This window comes from Scylla paramamosain, chromosome 13, assembly GCF_035594125.1.
Source record: "Scylla paramamosain isolate STU-SP2022 chromosome 13, ASM3559412v1, whole genome shotgun sequence".
NCBI lineage: Eukaryota > Metazoa > Arthropoda > Malacostraca > Decapoda > Portunidae > Scylla > Scylla paramamosain.
Genome location: NC_087163.1, coordinates 26,424,494 through 26,444,188, shown reverse-complemented (window position 1 = coordinate 26,444,188; position 19,695 = coordinate 26,424,494). Strand labels below are relative to the sequence as shown.

General features: G+C 46.6%; 2 protein-coding genes across 3 annotated transcripts in view; both read right to left on the bottom strand.

Moving 5' to 3' along the window:
- Positions 1–2,715, bottom strand: part of LOC135106606 (uncharacterized) — a 46,030-nt gene extending 43,315 nt beyond the window's left edge. Inside the window, exons 1-2 of the mRNA XM_064015879.1 lie at positions 1,629–2,715; positions 1,284–1,510 (exon numbers count right to left, since the gene is read on the bottom strand). The gene's annotated coding sequence lies outside the window, so the exon portion shown is untranslated. The remainder of the gene's footprint in view (positions 1–1,283; positions 1,511–1,628) is intronic.
- A 6,570-nt stretch (positions 2,716–9,285) lies between these two features.
- On the bottom strand, positions 9,286–17,927 carry LOC135106604 (uncharacterized). 2 transcript variants are annotated; one of them, XM_064015875.1, is made up of 4 exons: positions 17,768–17,927; positions 12,473–12,564; positions 11,934–12,077; positions 9,286–10,239 (listed from the first exon to the last, which is right to left on the bottom strand). In XM_064015875.1, exons 2-4 carry the CDS (start codon positions 12,557–12,559, stop codon positions 9,646–9,648), a joined length of 825 nt encoding a protein of 274 aa, XP_063871945.1. In that variant the 5' UTR covers positions 12,560–12,564; positions 17,768–17,927; the 3' UTR covers positions 9,286–9,645. The 2 variants fall into 2 exon arrangements, with proteins under 2 accessions (XP_063871945.1, XP_063871946.1); XM_064015876.1 differs by lacking the exon at positions 17,768–17,927 and adding an exon at positions 12,696–12,880.
- Positions 17,928–19,695: the final 1,768 nt, after the last annotated feature.

Sequence of the window (19,695 nt, the reverse complement as noted above, 5' to 3'; positions counted from 1 at the left end):
AAACCACTCTCAAAACCCCGTGTCATTTCAGCTAGAGCCTTTTAAACGTAGCCGAGGTGCAGGCAGAAGTGTTTCAGAATACAGACTCGTAGACAATTCTGAAACACTTCTTCCTGCACCTCCACTGTATTTAAAAGGCTCTAATTGAGGCTATACTGAATTTTAAGGGTATTTTCATGGCTCTAGTGACAGATTAACAAGATTTCTACATTATCATCAGGAAAAAAATACTCTTGAGAACCAGGCTAATCGTCTCTGTGGCTTTTGAAAATACTTGTGGTGAGACGGCAAAGCGTTTCAGAACAAGGACCGCAGTGTGCCTGGTGCTGGACGAGAAGCAGGTGTTAGTCAGCCCAGACCAGAATGTGCAGACTATTCCTCCCTCTCTACTATTCTAATGCTCCTAACTATCACCTTTAAGACAGGACTGGAGGAACCAAGTGGGGGAGGAAGGAGGAGGAGCAGGAGGAGGAGGAGGAGGTGGTGAAGGGAGGGAGGAGAAAGGGAGGTGATTGTTGGCTTCAGGACTGCACACACACACACACACACACACACTATTCAATCTTGGAAGTGTGTGTGTGTGTGTGTGTGTGTGTGTGTGTGTGTGTGTGTGTGTGTGTGTGTGTGTGTGTACTTATGTAAACTGACTTTCTTGACTGATGTACGTACACGAGAGAGAGAGAGAGAGAGAGAGAGAGAGAGAGAGAGAGAGAGAGAGAGAGAGAGAGAGAGAGAGAGAGAGAGAGAGAGAGAGAGAGAGAGAGAGAGAGAGAGAGAGAGATGAGAGATGAGAGAGAGAGAGAGAGAGAGAGAGAGGTGAGGGGGAGGGGGTAGCAGTTGGTCTATATGAAACCAGTTCATTATAAAGTTATAATTTACACCCTGTAGGCGAGAGAGAGAGAGAGAGAGAGAGAGAGAGAGAGAGAGAGAGAGAGAGAGAGAGAGAGAGAGAGAGAGAGAGAGAGAGAGAGAGAGAGAGAGAGAGAGAGAGAGAGAATCAGCATATCCACTCGTTATCTCTGGTTCTCAGTTTTCTGTCAGTCAGTAAACTGCATCACCAATATTTCCAGCACTCCCTTCGCCCTTTGCAGACTGTCCCTCTTCACTGCAACGGAGTAATCCAGTCATAGCCAAGCCTCTTCTCTTCCTTCCCCCTTCACTGCCTGCATGTCTTGCCCTCCCATCTCTCACATCGCGGTCTCTATCACGTACCCGTCTGTATCCCGCCTACCCATGCGTCCTTCTTAACACTACATGCACTCCTCGTCTCCCTCCGTACGTACCTTTGTCTGCTGGAAATTCATGGGAGCGTGCTGTTTGTTGCATTACTCACTCTTGTCTTGTGTTTGTCATCCCGTGTTTTCTCTCCTCACTGCATACTTGCACCTGATGCCCTCTCTGGAAGCCTCAGGATGCCACTGTAGTCCTAGTGGGGTGTGGGGAAGGAGGGTAAGGGAGGCAGCGTCACACCAAGGACGCCTTTCTTGGAGGCAGCGGTGGCAGGGACTTTCTGTAACAGCAACCGTTCATCCTTCAGACTTGCAACGCATCTTTCGCTTATGAAGTTTAAACGTACACCAAAGGAACAGAAAGAATATGGATATAGGTCAGGGAGAGATGTAACTCACCTGGTGAAGCGAGCGGCAGGGCGCGGGAACCACCTGTCTTCACCACCTTCAGGAGACACGCACCAGTTGTAGTGTGAGGAGCAACTGGCTCTTCTGGCTCTTCTGGCTGCCAACGACCACACCACGCTGAATACACCGCTTCTCGTTTAATCAGCGAGGCTAAGCAACGCTGGGTCTGGATGCGTGTCTTCGGGTCACGGATGGGGAGATTCACCAGACGCCCGTGAACATTCACTCCCGCCGAGACATGCTAGTGACACGCCTTGACCAGTGACACTCATGAATGCCACGGAAACCACGTGAATGCAAAAGGCGGTGGGATGGGCAGAGAACACGAGCAACATAGGAAGTGTAAGGCAGCTTCTCCAGTTCTGCATTTGCACATATTTATTTATATACCGTAAATATAAAGAAGAAAACTCAGAATACCGTTACTCCCCCCTAATCAGCATGGCCCAAGCCGTCGTCTTAGAGAAATAGTTTTGTAAACCATACACCTCGCTTCTCTTGGACATGGAGGTGGCAGTGGGAGACATCGAGGGAGAAAGACAGGCAAATTAGGTGCTACAGCGGGTCTTGAGGGGTGGATTAAGCTGGTGTGGCTGGTGCGTGAGGCGAGGGAATACTGGAGGGTGTGCAAGAGGCTGCGTGGTCGTGATGGAAAGTGCTTTAGCGAGTGATGGAGAGAGTGCTCGCTGCAAGGGCCTGAGGAGTGGTGCTGGTTGCTGGTGCAGACGCGGCTCTTGGTGTGAGTGCAGTAAGGATTCTGGGAGTGAGAGTAGTTACGGAAGGCGACTGGAAGCACTGGGAAGGGATGACTAGGGTGATTGGATTGGTTTAACTAGTGATTGCTACTGTGCTATCTCGCCTCTTAGGACCGTGGTCTGAATCACTTCTGCGCAGCCCCTCCACTACTTTCAAAAGGCTCTAGTTAAAGCTGCACTGATTATTAAGGGTGTTTTCATAGTTCTAGTGAAAAATTAACAAGATTTTTGCATTATTAACAGCAGAAACACTCTTTAGAACCCGGGTAATCATCTCTTTGGCCTTGGAAAATAATCATGGTAAGAGAACAAAGCATTTCTGAATACTAGTCTGACTTCTGAACACCAAGCTATTGTCCATTTGACTAGTAGAAGGAAGGGAAAGGCAAGGGGGGAGAATGTAAGCTCTCTCTCTCTCTCTCTCTCTCTCTCTCTCTCTCTCTCTCTCTCTCTCTCTCTGTTTATCCCTTTCTTTAATTTTTCCTCGCGCTGTTTTTAGGGTCATGTTATCTTTTCGCTACATTACGTCAATGGGAGGAAAAGTTATCAGTTTTATCACTTGATTGATGACTCTCTCGAGGAAGTGTTGTGTCACAGAGGTGGTGGTGGTGGTGTGTCTCTGTGTGTTCAGCCAATACGCGGCCACCTTACACTTCACTGGCTAACGAATGAGCGATGGTTGAAGCTTCGAGTGCAGACGTCAGGAAGGAAGGAAGGAAGCAGAAGACAGGAGCTCATTACCAAAGGAGACTTGAATCATTGTTTACCTGAAGATTTAAATAATTCCTCACTAACGTTACCACCAGTCACTGAATTGTATTACTAGAGAGAGAGAGAGAGAGAGAGAGAGAGAGAGAGAGAGAGAGAGAGAGAGAGAGAGGGCGGGGGGATAATTCCTTACTTCATTTCCTATTCTTGATAAGTAGTTCTCGACTTTTTATGGCTCGTGGAATACTAATGAAAGCACCATGAACAGACACACACACACACACACACACACACACAGGGGGATAATTGACTCGGAAAAGGAAGAAAGGAAGAAAGGAAGGAAGAAAAGTAAGAGAATGAAAGAAAGGCGGGAAGGGAGGATAGAGAGAGAAGGAAAGAAAGGAAAAAAATGAAAGAAAGAAATAAAGGATAAAAGAAAGAAAGGAAGGGAGAGAAGAAAAGAAGAAAGGAAGAAATTAAGAAAGGAATGAATGAACGAAGGAAGGAAGGAAGGAAGGAAGAAAGGAGAATGGGAGAAAGAAAACAAGGAAGGGGGAAAGGAAGGAAGGGAGGGAGGGGGGGAAGAAAGGAAGGAGGAGGGGAGGGATAAATGAGATTGCGAGGGGAACAAGAGGGAAAGGAATTACTATTTACAATCTCTCTCTCTCTCTCTCTCTCTCTCTCTCTCTCTCTCTCTCTGTATGTGTGTCTATGTGTGTGTGTGTGTGTGTTTGTCTTTCAGTATTTTCTTACAATTTTCAATATTATGATGATTATTTTGTTGGCGATGGCGAAGGTAGTGATGGTGGTGGTAGCGGTAGTGGTGGTTGTGGTGGTAGCGGTGGTGGTGGTTGTGGCGGTGGTGGTGGTGGGGCTGACAGACCTCTTCATCACCATTAAACCTAAGGGGGGGAGGGAGTAAGGGACCTGGTGTTGAGAAATGATGATTGAACGAGAGAGAGAGAGAGAGAGAGAGAGAGAGAGAGAGAGAGAGAGAGAGAGAGAGAGAGAGAGAGAGAGAGAGAGAGAGAGAATTTTCTTCATGATTCTAATGATAGTTTAACAAAAAAATCTACGTCATGGATGAAGGGAATGCGCAAGACAACTCAAATATCCATCTCTTTGGCCTTTCAATATCCTCCTTGTGAGAGAAACACAAGTCTTTCAAAATATAAGACGGTATGATGAGATAAGTTAACATAAGGTAAGATAAGGTAGGATAAGCTAAGATTAGGTGAGACACGTATAAGGCAAGGTAAGATAGTGTACGATAGGGTAACATAAGGTTGAGTAAGGTAATGTAAGGGAAGGTAGAATAATATGAGGAAAGGCAAGGTGAGGAAAGGTAAGGTGAGGTACATGTAAGGTAACAAAAGGTATGGCAAGGAAAGGTATGGTAGGATAAGGTATGGAAAGGGTAGGATAAGGTATAGTAAGGCAATATAAGGTAAGGTAGATTAAATTATTGTTAAGTAAGAGGAATGGAAAGAAGAAAACATAAGAACATAAGAAGATAAGGGAACTGGCAAGAAGTCATCGGGTCTACACGTGGGACTCCCTGTATAAAAGACTCCTATCTACCTGCCTATTTCCATCTATCATCCTCATCCGTGAATTTATCTAATCTTCTTTTACTAGTCTTTCCTCTCGCCTGCTGCAGGAGTTTCAAATGCAAAGTGGGTCTTCTCTCTCTCTCTCTCTCTCTCTCTCTCTCTCTCTCTCTCTCTCTCTCTCTCTCTCTCTCTCTCTCTCTCTCTCTCTCTCTCTCTCTCTCTCTCTCTCTCATCCCTTGAGCGCCACACGGACCTCATAGAATTCTGACCCTTCTATTCCGACGCTGCAAGAAAAGACACGAGAAATGCTTCGTCTGGCTCTCTTTCTCTACTTTTCCTTCTGCAGTTGGAAAGGGGGAAAAAAGTCGTGTAAAACTCTCTCTCTCTCTCTCTCTCTCTTGGTGCCGTTGGGAAGAAAGGTGTGCTTAAAGGAAAGAAAGGTTGGTTCATCAGTCGCGGGAAGGACATGGCAGGTCGGGGCGGGGCAGGCCGGGGCGGGGCGGGGCGGGGCGGGGTGGGGCGGGGCGGGGCGCGGAAGTGTTTGGGCCTCGTGTCGCTGCCTGTGGGGGTCATTACCGCTGGGAGCAAGAGGCGAGGGGACCACCAAGGCTCTCTCGTTTTCTTTCCCTGGCTTCATTTATCGCGATACCGTTCAGTGGCGGCGGTGGATGAGGAGGCAGGTGATGAGTGCCATCCATCACGCAGCCGCCAGCCCGTCCGCCGCCCGTCGCCCGCCGCCCGCCAACCCACCAGCCTCCGCCTCTGATAAGCCTGCTCGCTATAACTCAACTCTTGAATAAAAAAAAAAAAAAATTAAAAATTAAAAAATTAAACCGAGTCCAATATTCTTCCTCCTTTCATCTTCCTACTCCTCTCTTACTTCCGCTCTCGTCCTCTCTCCCCTCTCTCCTCTCCCTTCCTCCCTCCCGTGTGGTCTTCACGCTCCGAGCATTTAGCAGATAAGCTCAGTGAGAAAAACAGAAACTTGACTCACGATCTTCACAGCCTCGTAGCGTCGCTGATGCCGGGGAAGGCGTGTAGGAAAGCGCCCCTAGCGACACGGAGCTTGCGAGAGGCACGTCGGGAGTCTTAATTTGTGCTGGCCGCTATTTGTAGCAAGTATTCCGCTCTAGCTCTACCCTTAATAGCCTCTGTTTCTTTCCAAATAGTAAAAATGAGTTAAAAGTAATCTCGCTCTGAGGAAATGCCTCTAGCGGCCTTGAAGGGGCGGTCTTGGAGGCGCAGCGCTGCGTCTGGGTCTCGAACCCTGACACACGCCACACTGCACCACGGGATACTGCTGCCGCACCGAGGACTGTCGCCCTCTCCTGTTCACGATCAAATCCCGCAGGGGGGGCATGGAGGCATCGACCGCTCCCCTGGGCTTCACTCTCCGCCAACCTCCAAGACCAGCCACAGGAACAGAGTATTTGGAGTGGGTGCGCGAAGTGGTGGCATCCCTCGTCGACATCCTCGTGTTAGACCGCTGCCTCCTCTCTCCCACTCAGGGGACCCGCCGGAACTTGATATCAAAGACGGGAACTTAGTTGTAAGGCGTTCTGAAAGTCCCTGTACCATCCTGCCTCCTTAGTGGGCTCATGTGTGTGTGTGTGCGTGTGTGTGTGTGTGTGTGTGTGTGTGAGTGTGTGTGTGTGTGTGTGTGTGTTTGTGAGTGTGTAACAAGATCCCAGCGTCGTGTCCCGCATACTATCATAATAACGCTTCAATTCACAATCCTTTCCTTCACTCTTCCTTTTGTATGAGACGCGGCGCAGAATCACGAACTGAGACAAAGTTTTCAAAATAAAGAGTAATTAAAACTTTGTGACCAGAGTCCCTTTAAGGCTTTGAACGACGAGGGGGAGGCAAAGGATTGGGAGGGAAATGGAAGGGAGCGAGAAGGGATTAGAGTGGGGGCTGGGAGGGGAATAGAAGGGACTAGGAGGGAAATAGGAGGGACTGAGAAGGGAATAGAAGGGGCTGGGAAGAAAGTAGAAGGGACTGGGAGGGAAATGGGGAATAGAGAGAGCTGCAGGATATAGACTGAGGCGACGGGGATGAAAGCAAGAATCTCACTCAAAAACCTAGACGCTGCTTGATACAAATCTGACCAAGGAGGATGGAGAGACTTATCTTTCGTGCTCGCGTCCTTGCATCTGACGTGTTGAATGAGAGGAATTACACTGCACTTAGACGGAAGAATGAAGAATGTGATGACTGAAAATAACTTGACTCAAATCTCTGCCCAAATAGCAGAAAAAAACGCCCCAAGAAAAATAATAACAACAAAAATTATTTCAGCCCTCAGAAACCACACTTGAAATTAGCAAGAAGTCTTATGATGAACTGATTATAATTCAAAATAACTTCACCAAAACTAGAATTGATGCCCAAACAGCAGGAAAACGACACCAACAAAAATAATAATAACAAAGATCATTTAAGCGTTGAGAAACCACACTTGGAATTAACGAAGAGTCTTTTGATGCATGAAAACAAAGACCATGAGTGAATATAATGAGGAAGGATGATGGTACCACTTACTGATACACATAAAAGAACACTAGATAAGCACAAACAGACCTGATAATTAATGCACTTCTCGTCAATACATTTACTTTAGAACAGATGGATAGAAAAAGGAGGAGGAGGAGGAGGAGGTGGTGGTGATGGTGGTGGTGGTGGTAGTGGTGTTGGAAGAGAGAGAGAGGGGAGGTAGAGCAGGAGGAGAGGATGGTGGTGGTGGTGGTAGTGGTGGTGAGATGGATAGGGGAGGAGGAAGAGGAGGTGGAAGAGAAGGAGGAGGAGGAGGAGGAGGAGGAGGAGGAGGAAAGGAGGGAGGAGGAAGAGAGGTGGGTGCTGGAAGGAGGAGGAGAGGAAGGAAAGGAAGAGAGAAAAGCATTAGTAGTAGTTACGTAGTAATAAAGGGAGGAGGAGGAGGAGGAGGAGGAGGCCTTGTCACACACACACACACACACACACACACACACACACACACACACAGAGAGAGAGAGAGAGAGAGAGAGAGAGAGAGAGAGAGAGAGAGAGAGGATTACACAGTGATGTTATTTCCATTAGCAGGTTATGATGCGCGTGTCATTGCAACAGTATGTCTTTTGTTTTTCAATTGGTGTTGTTGTAGCGTGTAATTTGAGAGGGGCGGGTAGAATGGGACGCGCTGCATCTATTTTTTGATATTGCAATAATCATAGATGAGATTGCAATGTTGTGCTGTCCGGTCTGGTCGCCTGCCGTAATGAACACACACACACACACACACACACACACACACACACACAGAGAGAGAGAGAGAGAGAGAGAGAGAGAGAGAGAGAGAGAGAGAGAGAGAGAGAGAGAGAGAGAGGGAGAGAGAGACTTTTCTTCTCGTCCTCATTACCATCCTCCTCGTCCTCCTTCTTCCCCTCCTTCTCTTCGTAATTTGGTTCCCGTCTTTTGATACCAAGCTATATATATATATATATATATATATATATATATATATATATATATATATATATATATATATATATATATATATATATATATATATATATATATATATATATATATATATATATATATATATATATATATATATATATATATTCTTTTTTTTTTTTTTCTTTTTTTTTTTTTTTACTTAATCTATGAATATTATTTGCACACACACCACTTCCTCTGGTAATGGTGTGTGTGTGTGTGTGTGTGTGTGTGTGTGTGTGTGCGTGAGGAGGGGAAAGACACAGACAGGCAGGAAGGAACACTGGTCGCCTCCCGTTAAGCGTGTGGGGAAGAGTGCATGAGGCTGGAAGGAAACACGAGGCAAGGAGGCCGGGGGGGGGAGGGGAGGCGAGGCGGGACGAGAAAGAGAAACCATGTGTTGGTGTCTCCTCATTTGCCGCGCGTCTTAATCTGTCTGGTGAGAAACGCTTTGCTCTCTCACCACGACTATTTTCAAAGGTCCCAAAGATTATTATCCAGGTTTTCAAGAGTGTTTCTCCATTTGATAATGTAAAAATTGTGTTAATCTGTCACTAGAACACCCTCAAAAACCCGTGTAGTTTCAATTAGAACATTTTGAAAGCAGTGGAGGTGCGGCATAGAAGTGTTTCAGAATACGGTCCAAATTTGTCTGTTGAGGTAAAGCGCCGCGTGTGTGTAGCAGGTGTTCCCTCGGCAGGTCTCCGCTGGGAGGTAAGGCGGGGGTGCAGCTACAACGATGTTTTGCATCCAGCTCTCTCTCTCTCTCTCTCTCTCTCTCTCTCTCTCTCTCTCTCTCTCTCTCTCTCTCTCTCTCTCTCTCTCTCTCTCGGGGATGGCACCACCTGCTCTCTGTGTTTAGTGTAATATTTACCACACCCGTCACTGCGCGCTGCGGCGAACACTCCTCTCTTCTCTTTCCTCCCTTCGCGTCCCACTCTTCCTCCTCCTCCTTCCTCTCCTCCTCCTCCTCCTCCTCCTCGCCGGCCACCACCACTACACGCGAGGATGCTGGCGGCCTGACTCATACGGTTCATGTGAAGCTCAGGCGAAGTGTGAGTGTGTGTGAGTGTGTGTGTGTGTGTGTGTGTGTGTGTGTGTGTGTGTGTGTGTGTGTGTTCCTCCTCGTGTTTATCATTCATCGTCTCAGTGTCTGTTCAAATATTTATTACATACAATCATGATAACAACAACAACAACAACAACAATAAGACCACAACGTCCTGAGATACACGTCAACAAGATCAACAAGAGGACAAGGAAAACAATTAAATAATACACAAACTACATAACAACTATCCGATGTCTGAGCCACGAGTGACCAGCACCGTGACCTCGAGACTCGGCGAGATAGATTTTTACAACTCCCGCGCCCCCGCCAGGCCACCCAATGCCCGCCGCGAGTGGGAGACAGCGAGGCAATTTTTAGCTTATGTGGCGGGAAGAAGTCACAGCTCCCTCCTGCAGGAACCTGGTGTGCGAGGGTGTCTGAGGGAGACGCGCGCCGTGCAGTTAGTTACGTGGTGGCGGGTAGTACTGGATCCCGTAGTAGTTGGGAGGCGGGTAACCATTCGTGTATCCCGGGTTACCTGTGCTGCTGTAATCCTGGTAATTATATTCTCCATTGTTCTGGTCGGCCGCCATAGGTCGCTGGCTGGAAGACATGTCGCTTCCCTCGGCATCGCCGTAGTCATAGTCATAGCCATAGTAGTTCTGGCCATCGCCCATCGCTGGGGTGTCCTCCATCTCCATCCCCATGTCCATCCCCATGTCCATCCCCATCCCCATGTCCATCCCCATCCCCATGTCCATCCCCATGTCCATCCCCATCTCCGGCACCGCCTTTTCCTCCTCTTCGAATTCGTAGTCTGGGTAGAGCAGCTCCTCCTCAGGGATGTACTTGTAGAGCGGGACGAGGGCGCCGACGATGCTGAGGCCAGCGTAGAGCCACAGAATGCCTAGGTAATTCCAGGAGTAGGCCGCCAGGCTGGGGCTCACGTTTTCGTTTAAGTTGTAGTAACGGCCCTCCTCCTGCATGCCACGGGAAGGGCGCGAGGCCAGCCGGGAGTCGAGATGAGCCGCGGCGAGAGAGAGCACGTCCAGCAACTGCCAGGTCATGCTTGCGTTAATGGGAGCGTCAACACTTCCTCTACCACCACCACCACCACCACCACCATTATAACCACAAGTTGCCCCTCATACCACACTGAGAGTTGGGCGCGCGTCACCGCAGAAAGTGAACACGCGGCGCTGTGCAAAGCCGAAGACGTGCCGCTTTCTGTGCGCGGTGTTTGCATATGCAGGCGTGAGTTAAGTGAGGCAGGCGTGATGAGGCGCGAGGACCATCTGAGAGCGTGCCGCTGTGCTGCATGCTGGCCGGGCACTCTTGTTAGTGGACAAGGTCGTGGTGTCACATCACAGGATGTCAGTGGAAGCAGTGATTTTCGTTATTTACAAATAAATTACTACAAATAAGTGTGCTGTTATGAGGTTATTGATGTAGTAAGCGACAGAGAAGAAGGAAGGAGGCGCGCGTGACGCAGCGCTGAGTGGGACGTGGTGTAGAGGGCAGGCGTGGGATGGCCAGCACCCAGGAGGCAAGGAAGCAGTAAAGCGGTGCTTAGCAGTGCAAAGGGATCTACAGACAGCTAAGAGAGGGAGGGAGGGGAGGCAAACTAAGGGACGCGCGGGACGCTGGGCGCGGGGCGCTGAGGGGGTCGGTTCTAGGCCAAGAGGGAGTCAACGTAGTGGACGGCTCGGGCAAGCATCCTGCGCACCACGAGGGCTGCTCGGTCCTGGGCCTGTCGGGAGAAAGTAGGGATTGAGGCTGCTGCTGCTGCTCGGGTTAGAAGGCAGGCCGAGGCCAGCAGGACGGTACTGGTTACTCTAGTTATTACTGTCACGGGACGCCACCACGTGATGCCTCCCTCGTGGCCTGTCCCAACACAGGCTGCTGCAGGTCCGCCATACCCACCAGCCAGACACCGCCACCCACCAGTAGATAATGTGTCACTACACCTCACTATACACCATCGGTTACACCCACACCACCTCAGCACACGACATGGTTAGCATCTGGCCTCCTGCCTTGGGTTAAGTACACAGACACTTTGGGTTCAGCCCTTCTGAATGTCGGTTGTGTTTGTGTGAATGAATATTATCAAGTATTATTAAACCATATCATTACAGCTAGGTAAGTTCCTCACATCATCACCAGTTAGTCTCACAACAACAGGACTTGCTGATCCATCATCCACAGCGACTACATCTACCCCACTGCAGGACACACACTCCAGTACCAAAACACACACTCCAGTACCAAAATGTCGGTAATTACGCGTTAGTTTCATGCTACACACTGGGAATACCCACCACCCAGCCACACCGGCCCTCCACTACTCCTCCCCCACCACTCCCTCCCAAATGGTCCGTGACAGCCAGTGTATCTCGAGTAATCACTTAAAGATATACTGTGTCTCCTTTATATACAAGTCTGCATCCAATCATGGCCCGTATTCAGAAATGCTTTGTTCTCTCACCACGACTATTTTCCAAGGCCACAGATGATTAACCGTGTTCTCAAGTGTGTTTCTCCTGTTAATAATGAAGAAATCTTGTAAATCTATCCATAAACTGTAAAAACACCTTTTAAAAACACGTTTAACTTTAACTAGGGTCTTTTGAAAGTAGTCAGGGAAGCGGCGCAGGAGTGTTTCAGAATACAGGCCTATGTTACATGTCCCGTCTTACCTCACGTCCACCCCCCTCGTCTCCTGGTGAAGTGTGCATGCAGGACTTACCACGTGTCCAGACTTGGGTTCCTTGCCCTCCGGTACCACGTAATTCCTGACAGAGTCCAGCAACCTTCTGATGGTGCCAACCCAGTCGTACTCTCTCAGAGGGTTCAAGTAGTCCTGCATTATTCTGTCCAGCATGCCCGGGTTCTGTGAGGAGAAGTGGACATGTACCATGGACACACACACACACACACACACACACACACACACACACACACACAAACACACACACACACACACACACACACACACACACACACACACACACACACACACACACACACACACACAAACACACACACACACACACACACACACACACACACACACACACACACATACACACATGCACAGTAAAGAGTGATAATTTAGTCCAAAATTATGAAGAAAATTGTTTCACTCAATCCATTCAGATTATCTTTAAAGATCAACATCGTTCATATCTTTTCAGTCTCCGTCTATCCTGACAAGACATTACGAGGCTGTGAGGGCAATTAGTAGTGCCTTGGATGACGCGACGGTGTGCTGTGGAGGAAACTCACCTGCACCGCGGTAGAGGGAGCCTTCTGGGCCGCCACGCAGGAGACGAGGGCACACACCAGGAACAGCAGTACACCCACGCGAGCCATGGTCACTGTGGGGAGAGAGAGAAAGAGTCACTCTAAGTTACATTGCACTTCATCAACACTGTCCATTCATGAGAAGACGAAGACCCCTTAGCCCGCCAGTGCAGTGTTTATCCCTCCCTGAGTCACGGCGCATCACCTTGAAAGTGTGCGGGAGAGATGGGATGCGTGGAGGCTAGGGGCTGTGTGTGTCTGACGCTGGAATCTTGGACTCTACTGGCCTGGAGTCAAGTCTCTAATAATAAGTGAACAGGTGGGATGCGTGGCGCTGGAGGCTGTGTGTGCTCGCGTTGAGAGTGTCTGATCCGCCTGGACTCTGCTAGCGTGGAGTCAACCCTTTATAAGAAGTGGACAGGTGGACTGGGCTGGGCGGAGGCAGTGGAGGGGACACGCCCGTGACGCACACTGAGGCACGTGGACACAGGTAATGAGGGAAAGCCGCCGCCGAGCCAGGGTGTCCGTCACGGCGGTGGTAATTGAAATGTTTCTTTCTCTTCGTGGTGAGGAGAAAGCAGAGACTAAGGCATAACTAACAGCACAGCCACAGCTAACAGCTGACGCATCTGCGGTGACTGACTCGCTACTTATCGGGAAGAGGCGAGTTTCTCCGCATTATTCATTTTGCTTGAAAGTAACAGCAGCAGCCCCGTCCTCCTCATTCACGGCCCGTAAGGTTCACTTAGCATAGCTGTTGCGCTGCGCCAGCCTGGGTGGTGATGGTGGTGGTCGGCGGTGCTTTATGGGGCCTGATCGCCCGCTCTTAACAACACATGAGTCACGACAGCTGCTCTATTTGTGTTTTTGTGCCTCATTTGTCATCAGGGAGTGCATCAGTGCCTGTTCACACACACACACACACACACACACACACACACACACACACACACACACACACACACACACACACACATGCTGAACAGCAATCAGGTGTACGGTGTTGGTTTAGGACGAAGTAACGGCGTGGAGAGAGAGAGAGAGAGAGAGAGAGAGAGAGAGAGAGAGAGAGAGAGAGAGAGAGAGAGACTGTCATAAAAGCTGTTATTCTTTCCTTTCAACGTGTAGATCTCCACATCCACATCCTCCTCCTCCTCCTCCTCCTCCTCTTCCTCTTCCTCTTCCTTCTCTGCCGTCTTCATCATCCCTCACCACACCACCACCATCACCAACCCTTCACCTTCCTACACGCTGCCCTCACCGCTCGTCACTGACACCTTACGTCTTATTCAGTGCGACCCAGATGACTACACAACTAGTGGTGGTAGTGGTGGTGGTGGAGGTAGTGCAAGTGGTGGTGGTGGGGGTGGTGGTGCACACATCGTTCCTGGCCGAGCCATAACACCTGTCAGACGTGTTTGGTCACGCCGCTATTGTATTCAGCTTTCTCTTCACGCCTTTCAGGAAGTAAACAAAGAAAACCTGGACATATGAGGCTTGCTGAAGTGTGCGTATCTGTGTGTGTGTGTGTGTGTGTGTGTGTGAGACAGACTCGTGAATTTACACGGACGGTAACCTAATTTATAATCATTATGATTTATTTTATTTAGTCTTTGCATTTATGTGGTCAATAAAATCTAATTTAATATAATCTCTGTGTGTAGGGAAGTTCGAGGATAAAGAGGCGGGGGAAGGAGGGTGAAGGACGGGAAAGGAGAATGAAGGGGAAGGATGAAGGGACGGGGAGAAGGATGAAGGGCGGGGGAGGAGGGTGAAGGAGGAGGATGAAGGGCGGGGCAAGTGGTGAGCTAGTTTGCTGGGAAAGCGCCAGGTAGGTAAAGGATGCCCGTGTGTGTGTGTGTGTGTGTGTGTGTGTGTGTGTGTGAGAGAGAGTATACCGCTAACATGCACCGTCACGCCCACAGCGAGGCGTGGGTGGTACTTGCTGCCTCAGGAACAACGTACATGTATTTTCTTCTCTCCCCGGTTAAGGAATAGAGTTACTTACACCGTTAGCTCCGTCTGATAGTCTTGGTGGTTTAAGTTTTCTAGTTTCAAGTGAGCGAACACGTATCCTTTGTAGCAATGAATGAGAAAGTAGCCTGCTCTCAGGACGCACGAGTTCCCGTTGTTTTCTCTGCCTAGAGGGAATGCTAAACACGAACACTGCACCAAATCCGAGGATGTGGCAAATTTAGCGGGCATGTGGGCAGTGAGCAGTGGTGGCACGGTGATGTTATGAAGTATCCTTAATAAGGCGTACTTTCATTAAGCCCTAACAGCCTTGCCTCACTCGCCCTTGTTGTGAAATACTCCTAATATGAAAGTACACTTCTATTTAGCAATATCAATCATGCCTCACTAACCCCTTTTTATGAAGAGTTCTCAATATGAAAGCGTACTTCCATTAGTCTCTATACCAGCCTCACCTCATTCACTAGATCTTCGCGCGCGTGAGGGAGTCAGCTCAGAGCCTGCTGGAACTGGTGGGCAGCGGTAACAGGGAGAGTCATGAGGCGTGACAGTTTTGTGGGTCAGCGGACAGTCTCGAAAACAGCGATGTCCTGATTTCCGCGTATAGAGTTTCGTTCACGTAATGCTGAAACGCTGCACTCTTACAACACGTATCGGGCTAATATGCGCCACTTGCTCTTATTCGCTTGTTCTTGTTGCCACTCGTAAAGGTCAGAAAGGAAATGAGCACACAGATCAAGCAGCTTCCAATACATCGCATCTCACTTTGACTTTTCTATCGTATGGTAAAGATAAAAACTGAAATATCAATATATACACTGCATTAAATAAGAAAAATAAAAAGATCTGATACTTGTAAATACAGAAAAGGAAATCAGTAAACAGGTTAAGCCGCTTCTAATACATCGCATCTCACTTTGACTGTTCTATCGTATATTAGAGATTAAAGCTTTGGAATATTAATGCACAGACTATGTTAAATGTGTTGGAAATGAGAGATCTGACACTCATAAAGACAGAATGTAATGGGAATCAACACGCAGGTCAATCCGCTTCTAATACATCGCATCTCACTCTGACTGCTCTATCGTATGCTAAAGATAGAAGCTCATGCAATATTAACACACAGGCTGTTTTAAATGGGCTATAGATAAAAGATCGACAAATTCCCCATTGAGTACTTATGTATGTAAATCGAGGTAACAAATTGAATGAAAAAAAAAAAACGGGATATTTTTTTTTTTTTTCATTCGTTCTACATTTGCCTGTGAACATTTTATTGGCTACATATTCGAAGACCTATCCTTTTCATCCCTTTTCCTTTCTTGCAAGTTTGTATAAAGATTCTACACCTAGTTTTCAGTGGCGTGAATTATTGCATACCGCAGAGCAAGGGTTAACAAATCTTGGCTCCGCGTTTGGCAACAGGCGACCGCGTTCCACTTGCCTCACGGATCAGGAAGTGGCGGCGGCAGGACTGGCTGGACCCTGTCTTTGGGGACCAAGGTACTGCGTTAAGTGTGTCAGGACTGGAAGCTCAACTGGAGGAGGAGGAGGAGGAGGAGGAGGAGGAGAAACCGCCAATTAGGTTATCGCGCTGTCCTCTCCACGACTCTCCATTTCCTCAATGTCGAGGCAAGGAGGTTATGATGTGTGTTTGATATATGTACGTAAAATCAAATGAATACAAAATAAAGAAAATAAAGAAAAAAATAAAAATAAAAAAGAGGTGATAACAAAAGAAGAGAAAAACACATGATAATGAATAGGAGAAAGAGAAAGAGAGACACAGAGGAACACGACCTTACTTGATAAAAGGGTGATTGATTATGGGGCATTACTGGTGTTTGTGGGGGCAGCACTATAATGCCGCTTGTGTCTGTGGGGCAGTAATGGTGTTTGTTACCTTAGTATAAGATAGTATGGAAGACAGGGGGAAGTTGCTAACAAGGGTTAGTTGGCACATTTGAAATACTCGTAATTCTACTATTTACAGCTTGATAGCGCTGTTACTCACACCAGCTAATCACCTTGTTGGGCCGCACTCACCAACATGCAGCCACGTTAGAAGGTCGCATAATTTGATTGCAGTGAGGAAAAGTTTAATTTTGATGCTGATAAGTAAATTTTCACTCACTTATATTGTTTGTTGTAACATGTCTCTAGTTATAGATGAGTGATATTCATTTTCGCCTTAATTTGTCTTGGGGTTCAAGGATTGTTTACCCTTGAAACAGATCATAACAGGTTTCTTACCTTTACGAAAACATTGGCCTATTCACTACCTATCTATTTTCATAGTATATTTGGTTTATATTATTTTTGTGGTATGTATGCTGATACATATATTGATTAGCTTCTTGAACATTTTTTTTTATCTTGTATTTTCGGAGATGATTCGAACATGAAAATAAACTCACTTTCCTCAGTAAGATTTTTTTTTTTTCAGTTGTTTGAACTAAAATCTTCATGAAATTTAGCTTTACAGATATTCTGTATTTAAACTTACAATTACATACATTTGATTTGCTATTTATATGTGATGTGCCAACTTACCCCTCATATGGGCCATGTTGACACACTTAAGTTATTTTTTTTTCTAATTAATGCAGAGCTTTAGTTTAAAAAGAAAACCATGTTTTTATTTCATGAAAAGCAAGATGAATGTTTGTATTTTCAGTGAAAGCATAAACAAACAAAAATTCTTTGTAGTGTTTCTTCCATCACTGAAAATGAAAAAAGTCTGCCAACTAGCCCCAGTCTCCCCTATATATGAGGCAGTACTTTTGTTTGTGTTTGTGGAACGGCAGTACTCTTATTTGTTGCCTTAGTATAGGGTGGTGTTTGTGGGATAGTACTAATGTTTATTGCCTCAGAGAGAGAGAGAGAGAGAGAGAGAGAGACTCAAGGAACATTTCACGCGGTAGAAATGCAGCATCCCAGAGAGAAGCATCGACAACTGAGCGGTCTGAGAAGCGAAGGACTGCAAGCAAATGATAACCAGAGATTTAAAACAGAAGTGGATGAAAGAAGACAGATTAACACCGGCTTATCCTATTACGTCCTCTGTGTGTGTGTGTGTGTTATGGTAGGTAGGTAAGTAGGTAAGTGGGTACTTCGAGCGAGCTCAATGCAAATAAGACAGCCATATAGTTTATAGAATAAACGTCGTCAAGTTTCTACAGTAGAGTCACTTACCTGACCTCAACCAACGAACAAATACAAGTTAATCAGATGACTACAGCACAACAAAATATGCCAAGACTGGGAACATTAACGTTAAAGAAAGGAGAGTCAACTTACATGTGGGTGTGTGGAAGGAGTAAGTGGAGCGCGTGTGTCAGCAGCAAGGAGGTGCACAGCAGAGTGTGGCGTGGCAGATGCAGCGGCCCCACGGCAGCCCGGCAGGTGTAGCGTGTGCCGGTTAGCGGAGGCAGCTCTCACACACACACCGCCTCTTGAGGGTGGCTCTGTAACGTGTCATCACGAGGGTGCATCTACAACGGCACGATTTCTTCATTTCTCTCTCTCTTTCCCTCTCTCTTTACGCCTACGTACGCCACTAAACGTCAATCTGTTCACTTTCTCGAGCCCTTCACGGATGTGTTAGGAGGTGTCTAACTTGTGTCAGTGACCGCTGCCTGCCGCCCCTCCCTTGAGACGCACGGCCTAGTCATTGTGTTCGTAGGAGATCTTCACACGGCGGCCGTTGAATGGAAGACGGCAGTGGTAGTCTTTCAGATTCCCGTTTCCTTAACAAGACGCGATGCGCACTTCCTCTAACACACTGGGTAAGCACCATTGCATTGGGTGTCCAGATCCTTGCCCCTGCTGTCTCCAAACACTGCCAGTCATACAAGTAAACATCTTTCAGAATCCCGTTTCTTTAACGATGCGCAACCCCTCTAACACACATTATGCAAGCTGCCATTGCACTGGGTATCCAGAATCTTGCCGGCTACTGTCTCCAACATCTCAGGGTAAACATACAGAGTGAATAACAGGATGGAAGTGTCTAGGTTAGGGTGTCCTCTCCGGCTGTTTCCTTGTATACTTGTAAAGGCCAACAGGTCTGCGTTCTTTTGATGTTCGTGCTTCCATAACACCCAAACCCACTGCCACTAAAACTTTGCCGTGTGTGGGGTAAAAATAAATAAATATATGCAAATAAAAAAAAAATAGAATAACGAAATAATAATAATGATAATAATAATAATAATAATAATAATAATAATAATGATAATAATAATAATAATAATAATAAATACATAAATAATAATTACAGTGACAACTAAAATGCTGTCAGATGTAAAAATAATTGTCATAATTAGAGAGACTAAATTTCCCACATAGGAGAAAATAAGAGAAAATGACCCACATACATATAATGATTAAAACAGTAAGAGAACTGGAAAAGTGGAGAGAGAGAAAATATTTTCCCCAGAGATAATGGCATATTAAGGGAATCGAATAACTCTACATTTAAAGAAAAGTATATGCTTGGGTGTCTAATGTCAAGAAATTTAGTATTTCTTGTAGTAGAAGGGTTAAAAGTGTGAATGGTGTGTGTGTGTGTGTGTGTGTGTGTGTGTGTGTGATTGCCGGCATGGTATATAGATAGGCACATATATACACGTATTGACATAATAACTTGTAGGTATTTGAGATCTTCTGTACCTGGTAGTGTTACGATCTTGAGTGAACAATACAGAACAGAGATCCTTCTTAAAACGTGTACTACATTTAGGTTTTAATATTATGTATAATCGTATTAAACTGCATGAGTATGAGATATGGATTTATTTATATTTTATTATTGTTTTCGAGAGTTAATGATACGAATTAATGTATTCTTATGCGACAATAAAGTGTTTGTTATTAGGTTTTATTATCATTAACATCTCAGCAAGGCAGATGGATCTGAAAAGCAAGGGAAGTTAGATTTAAAAAGAGATACGAAGGAATTAGTTATCAAATTCAGTGGTAAATGAATGGAATAGACTCAGTAATCAGGTTGTTAATGCCGAATCATTAGCAAGCTTTAAAAGAAGATGGAGTAAACTTTTGAATGAGATGATGAGTGGATATAGGAAACTGTTCCATACAGGGACTGGTACTTGTAGGTCTGATGGCTTCTTGTAGCTTGCCTTATTTTATATTCTTATGTAGTACATGTGTGAGACAAGGAGGAGTTAACATTAGCAAACTAGAAAAAGTCCGGAACAAAGCTG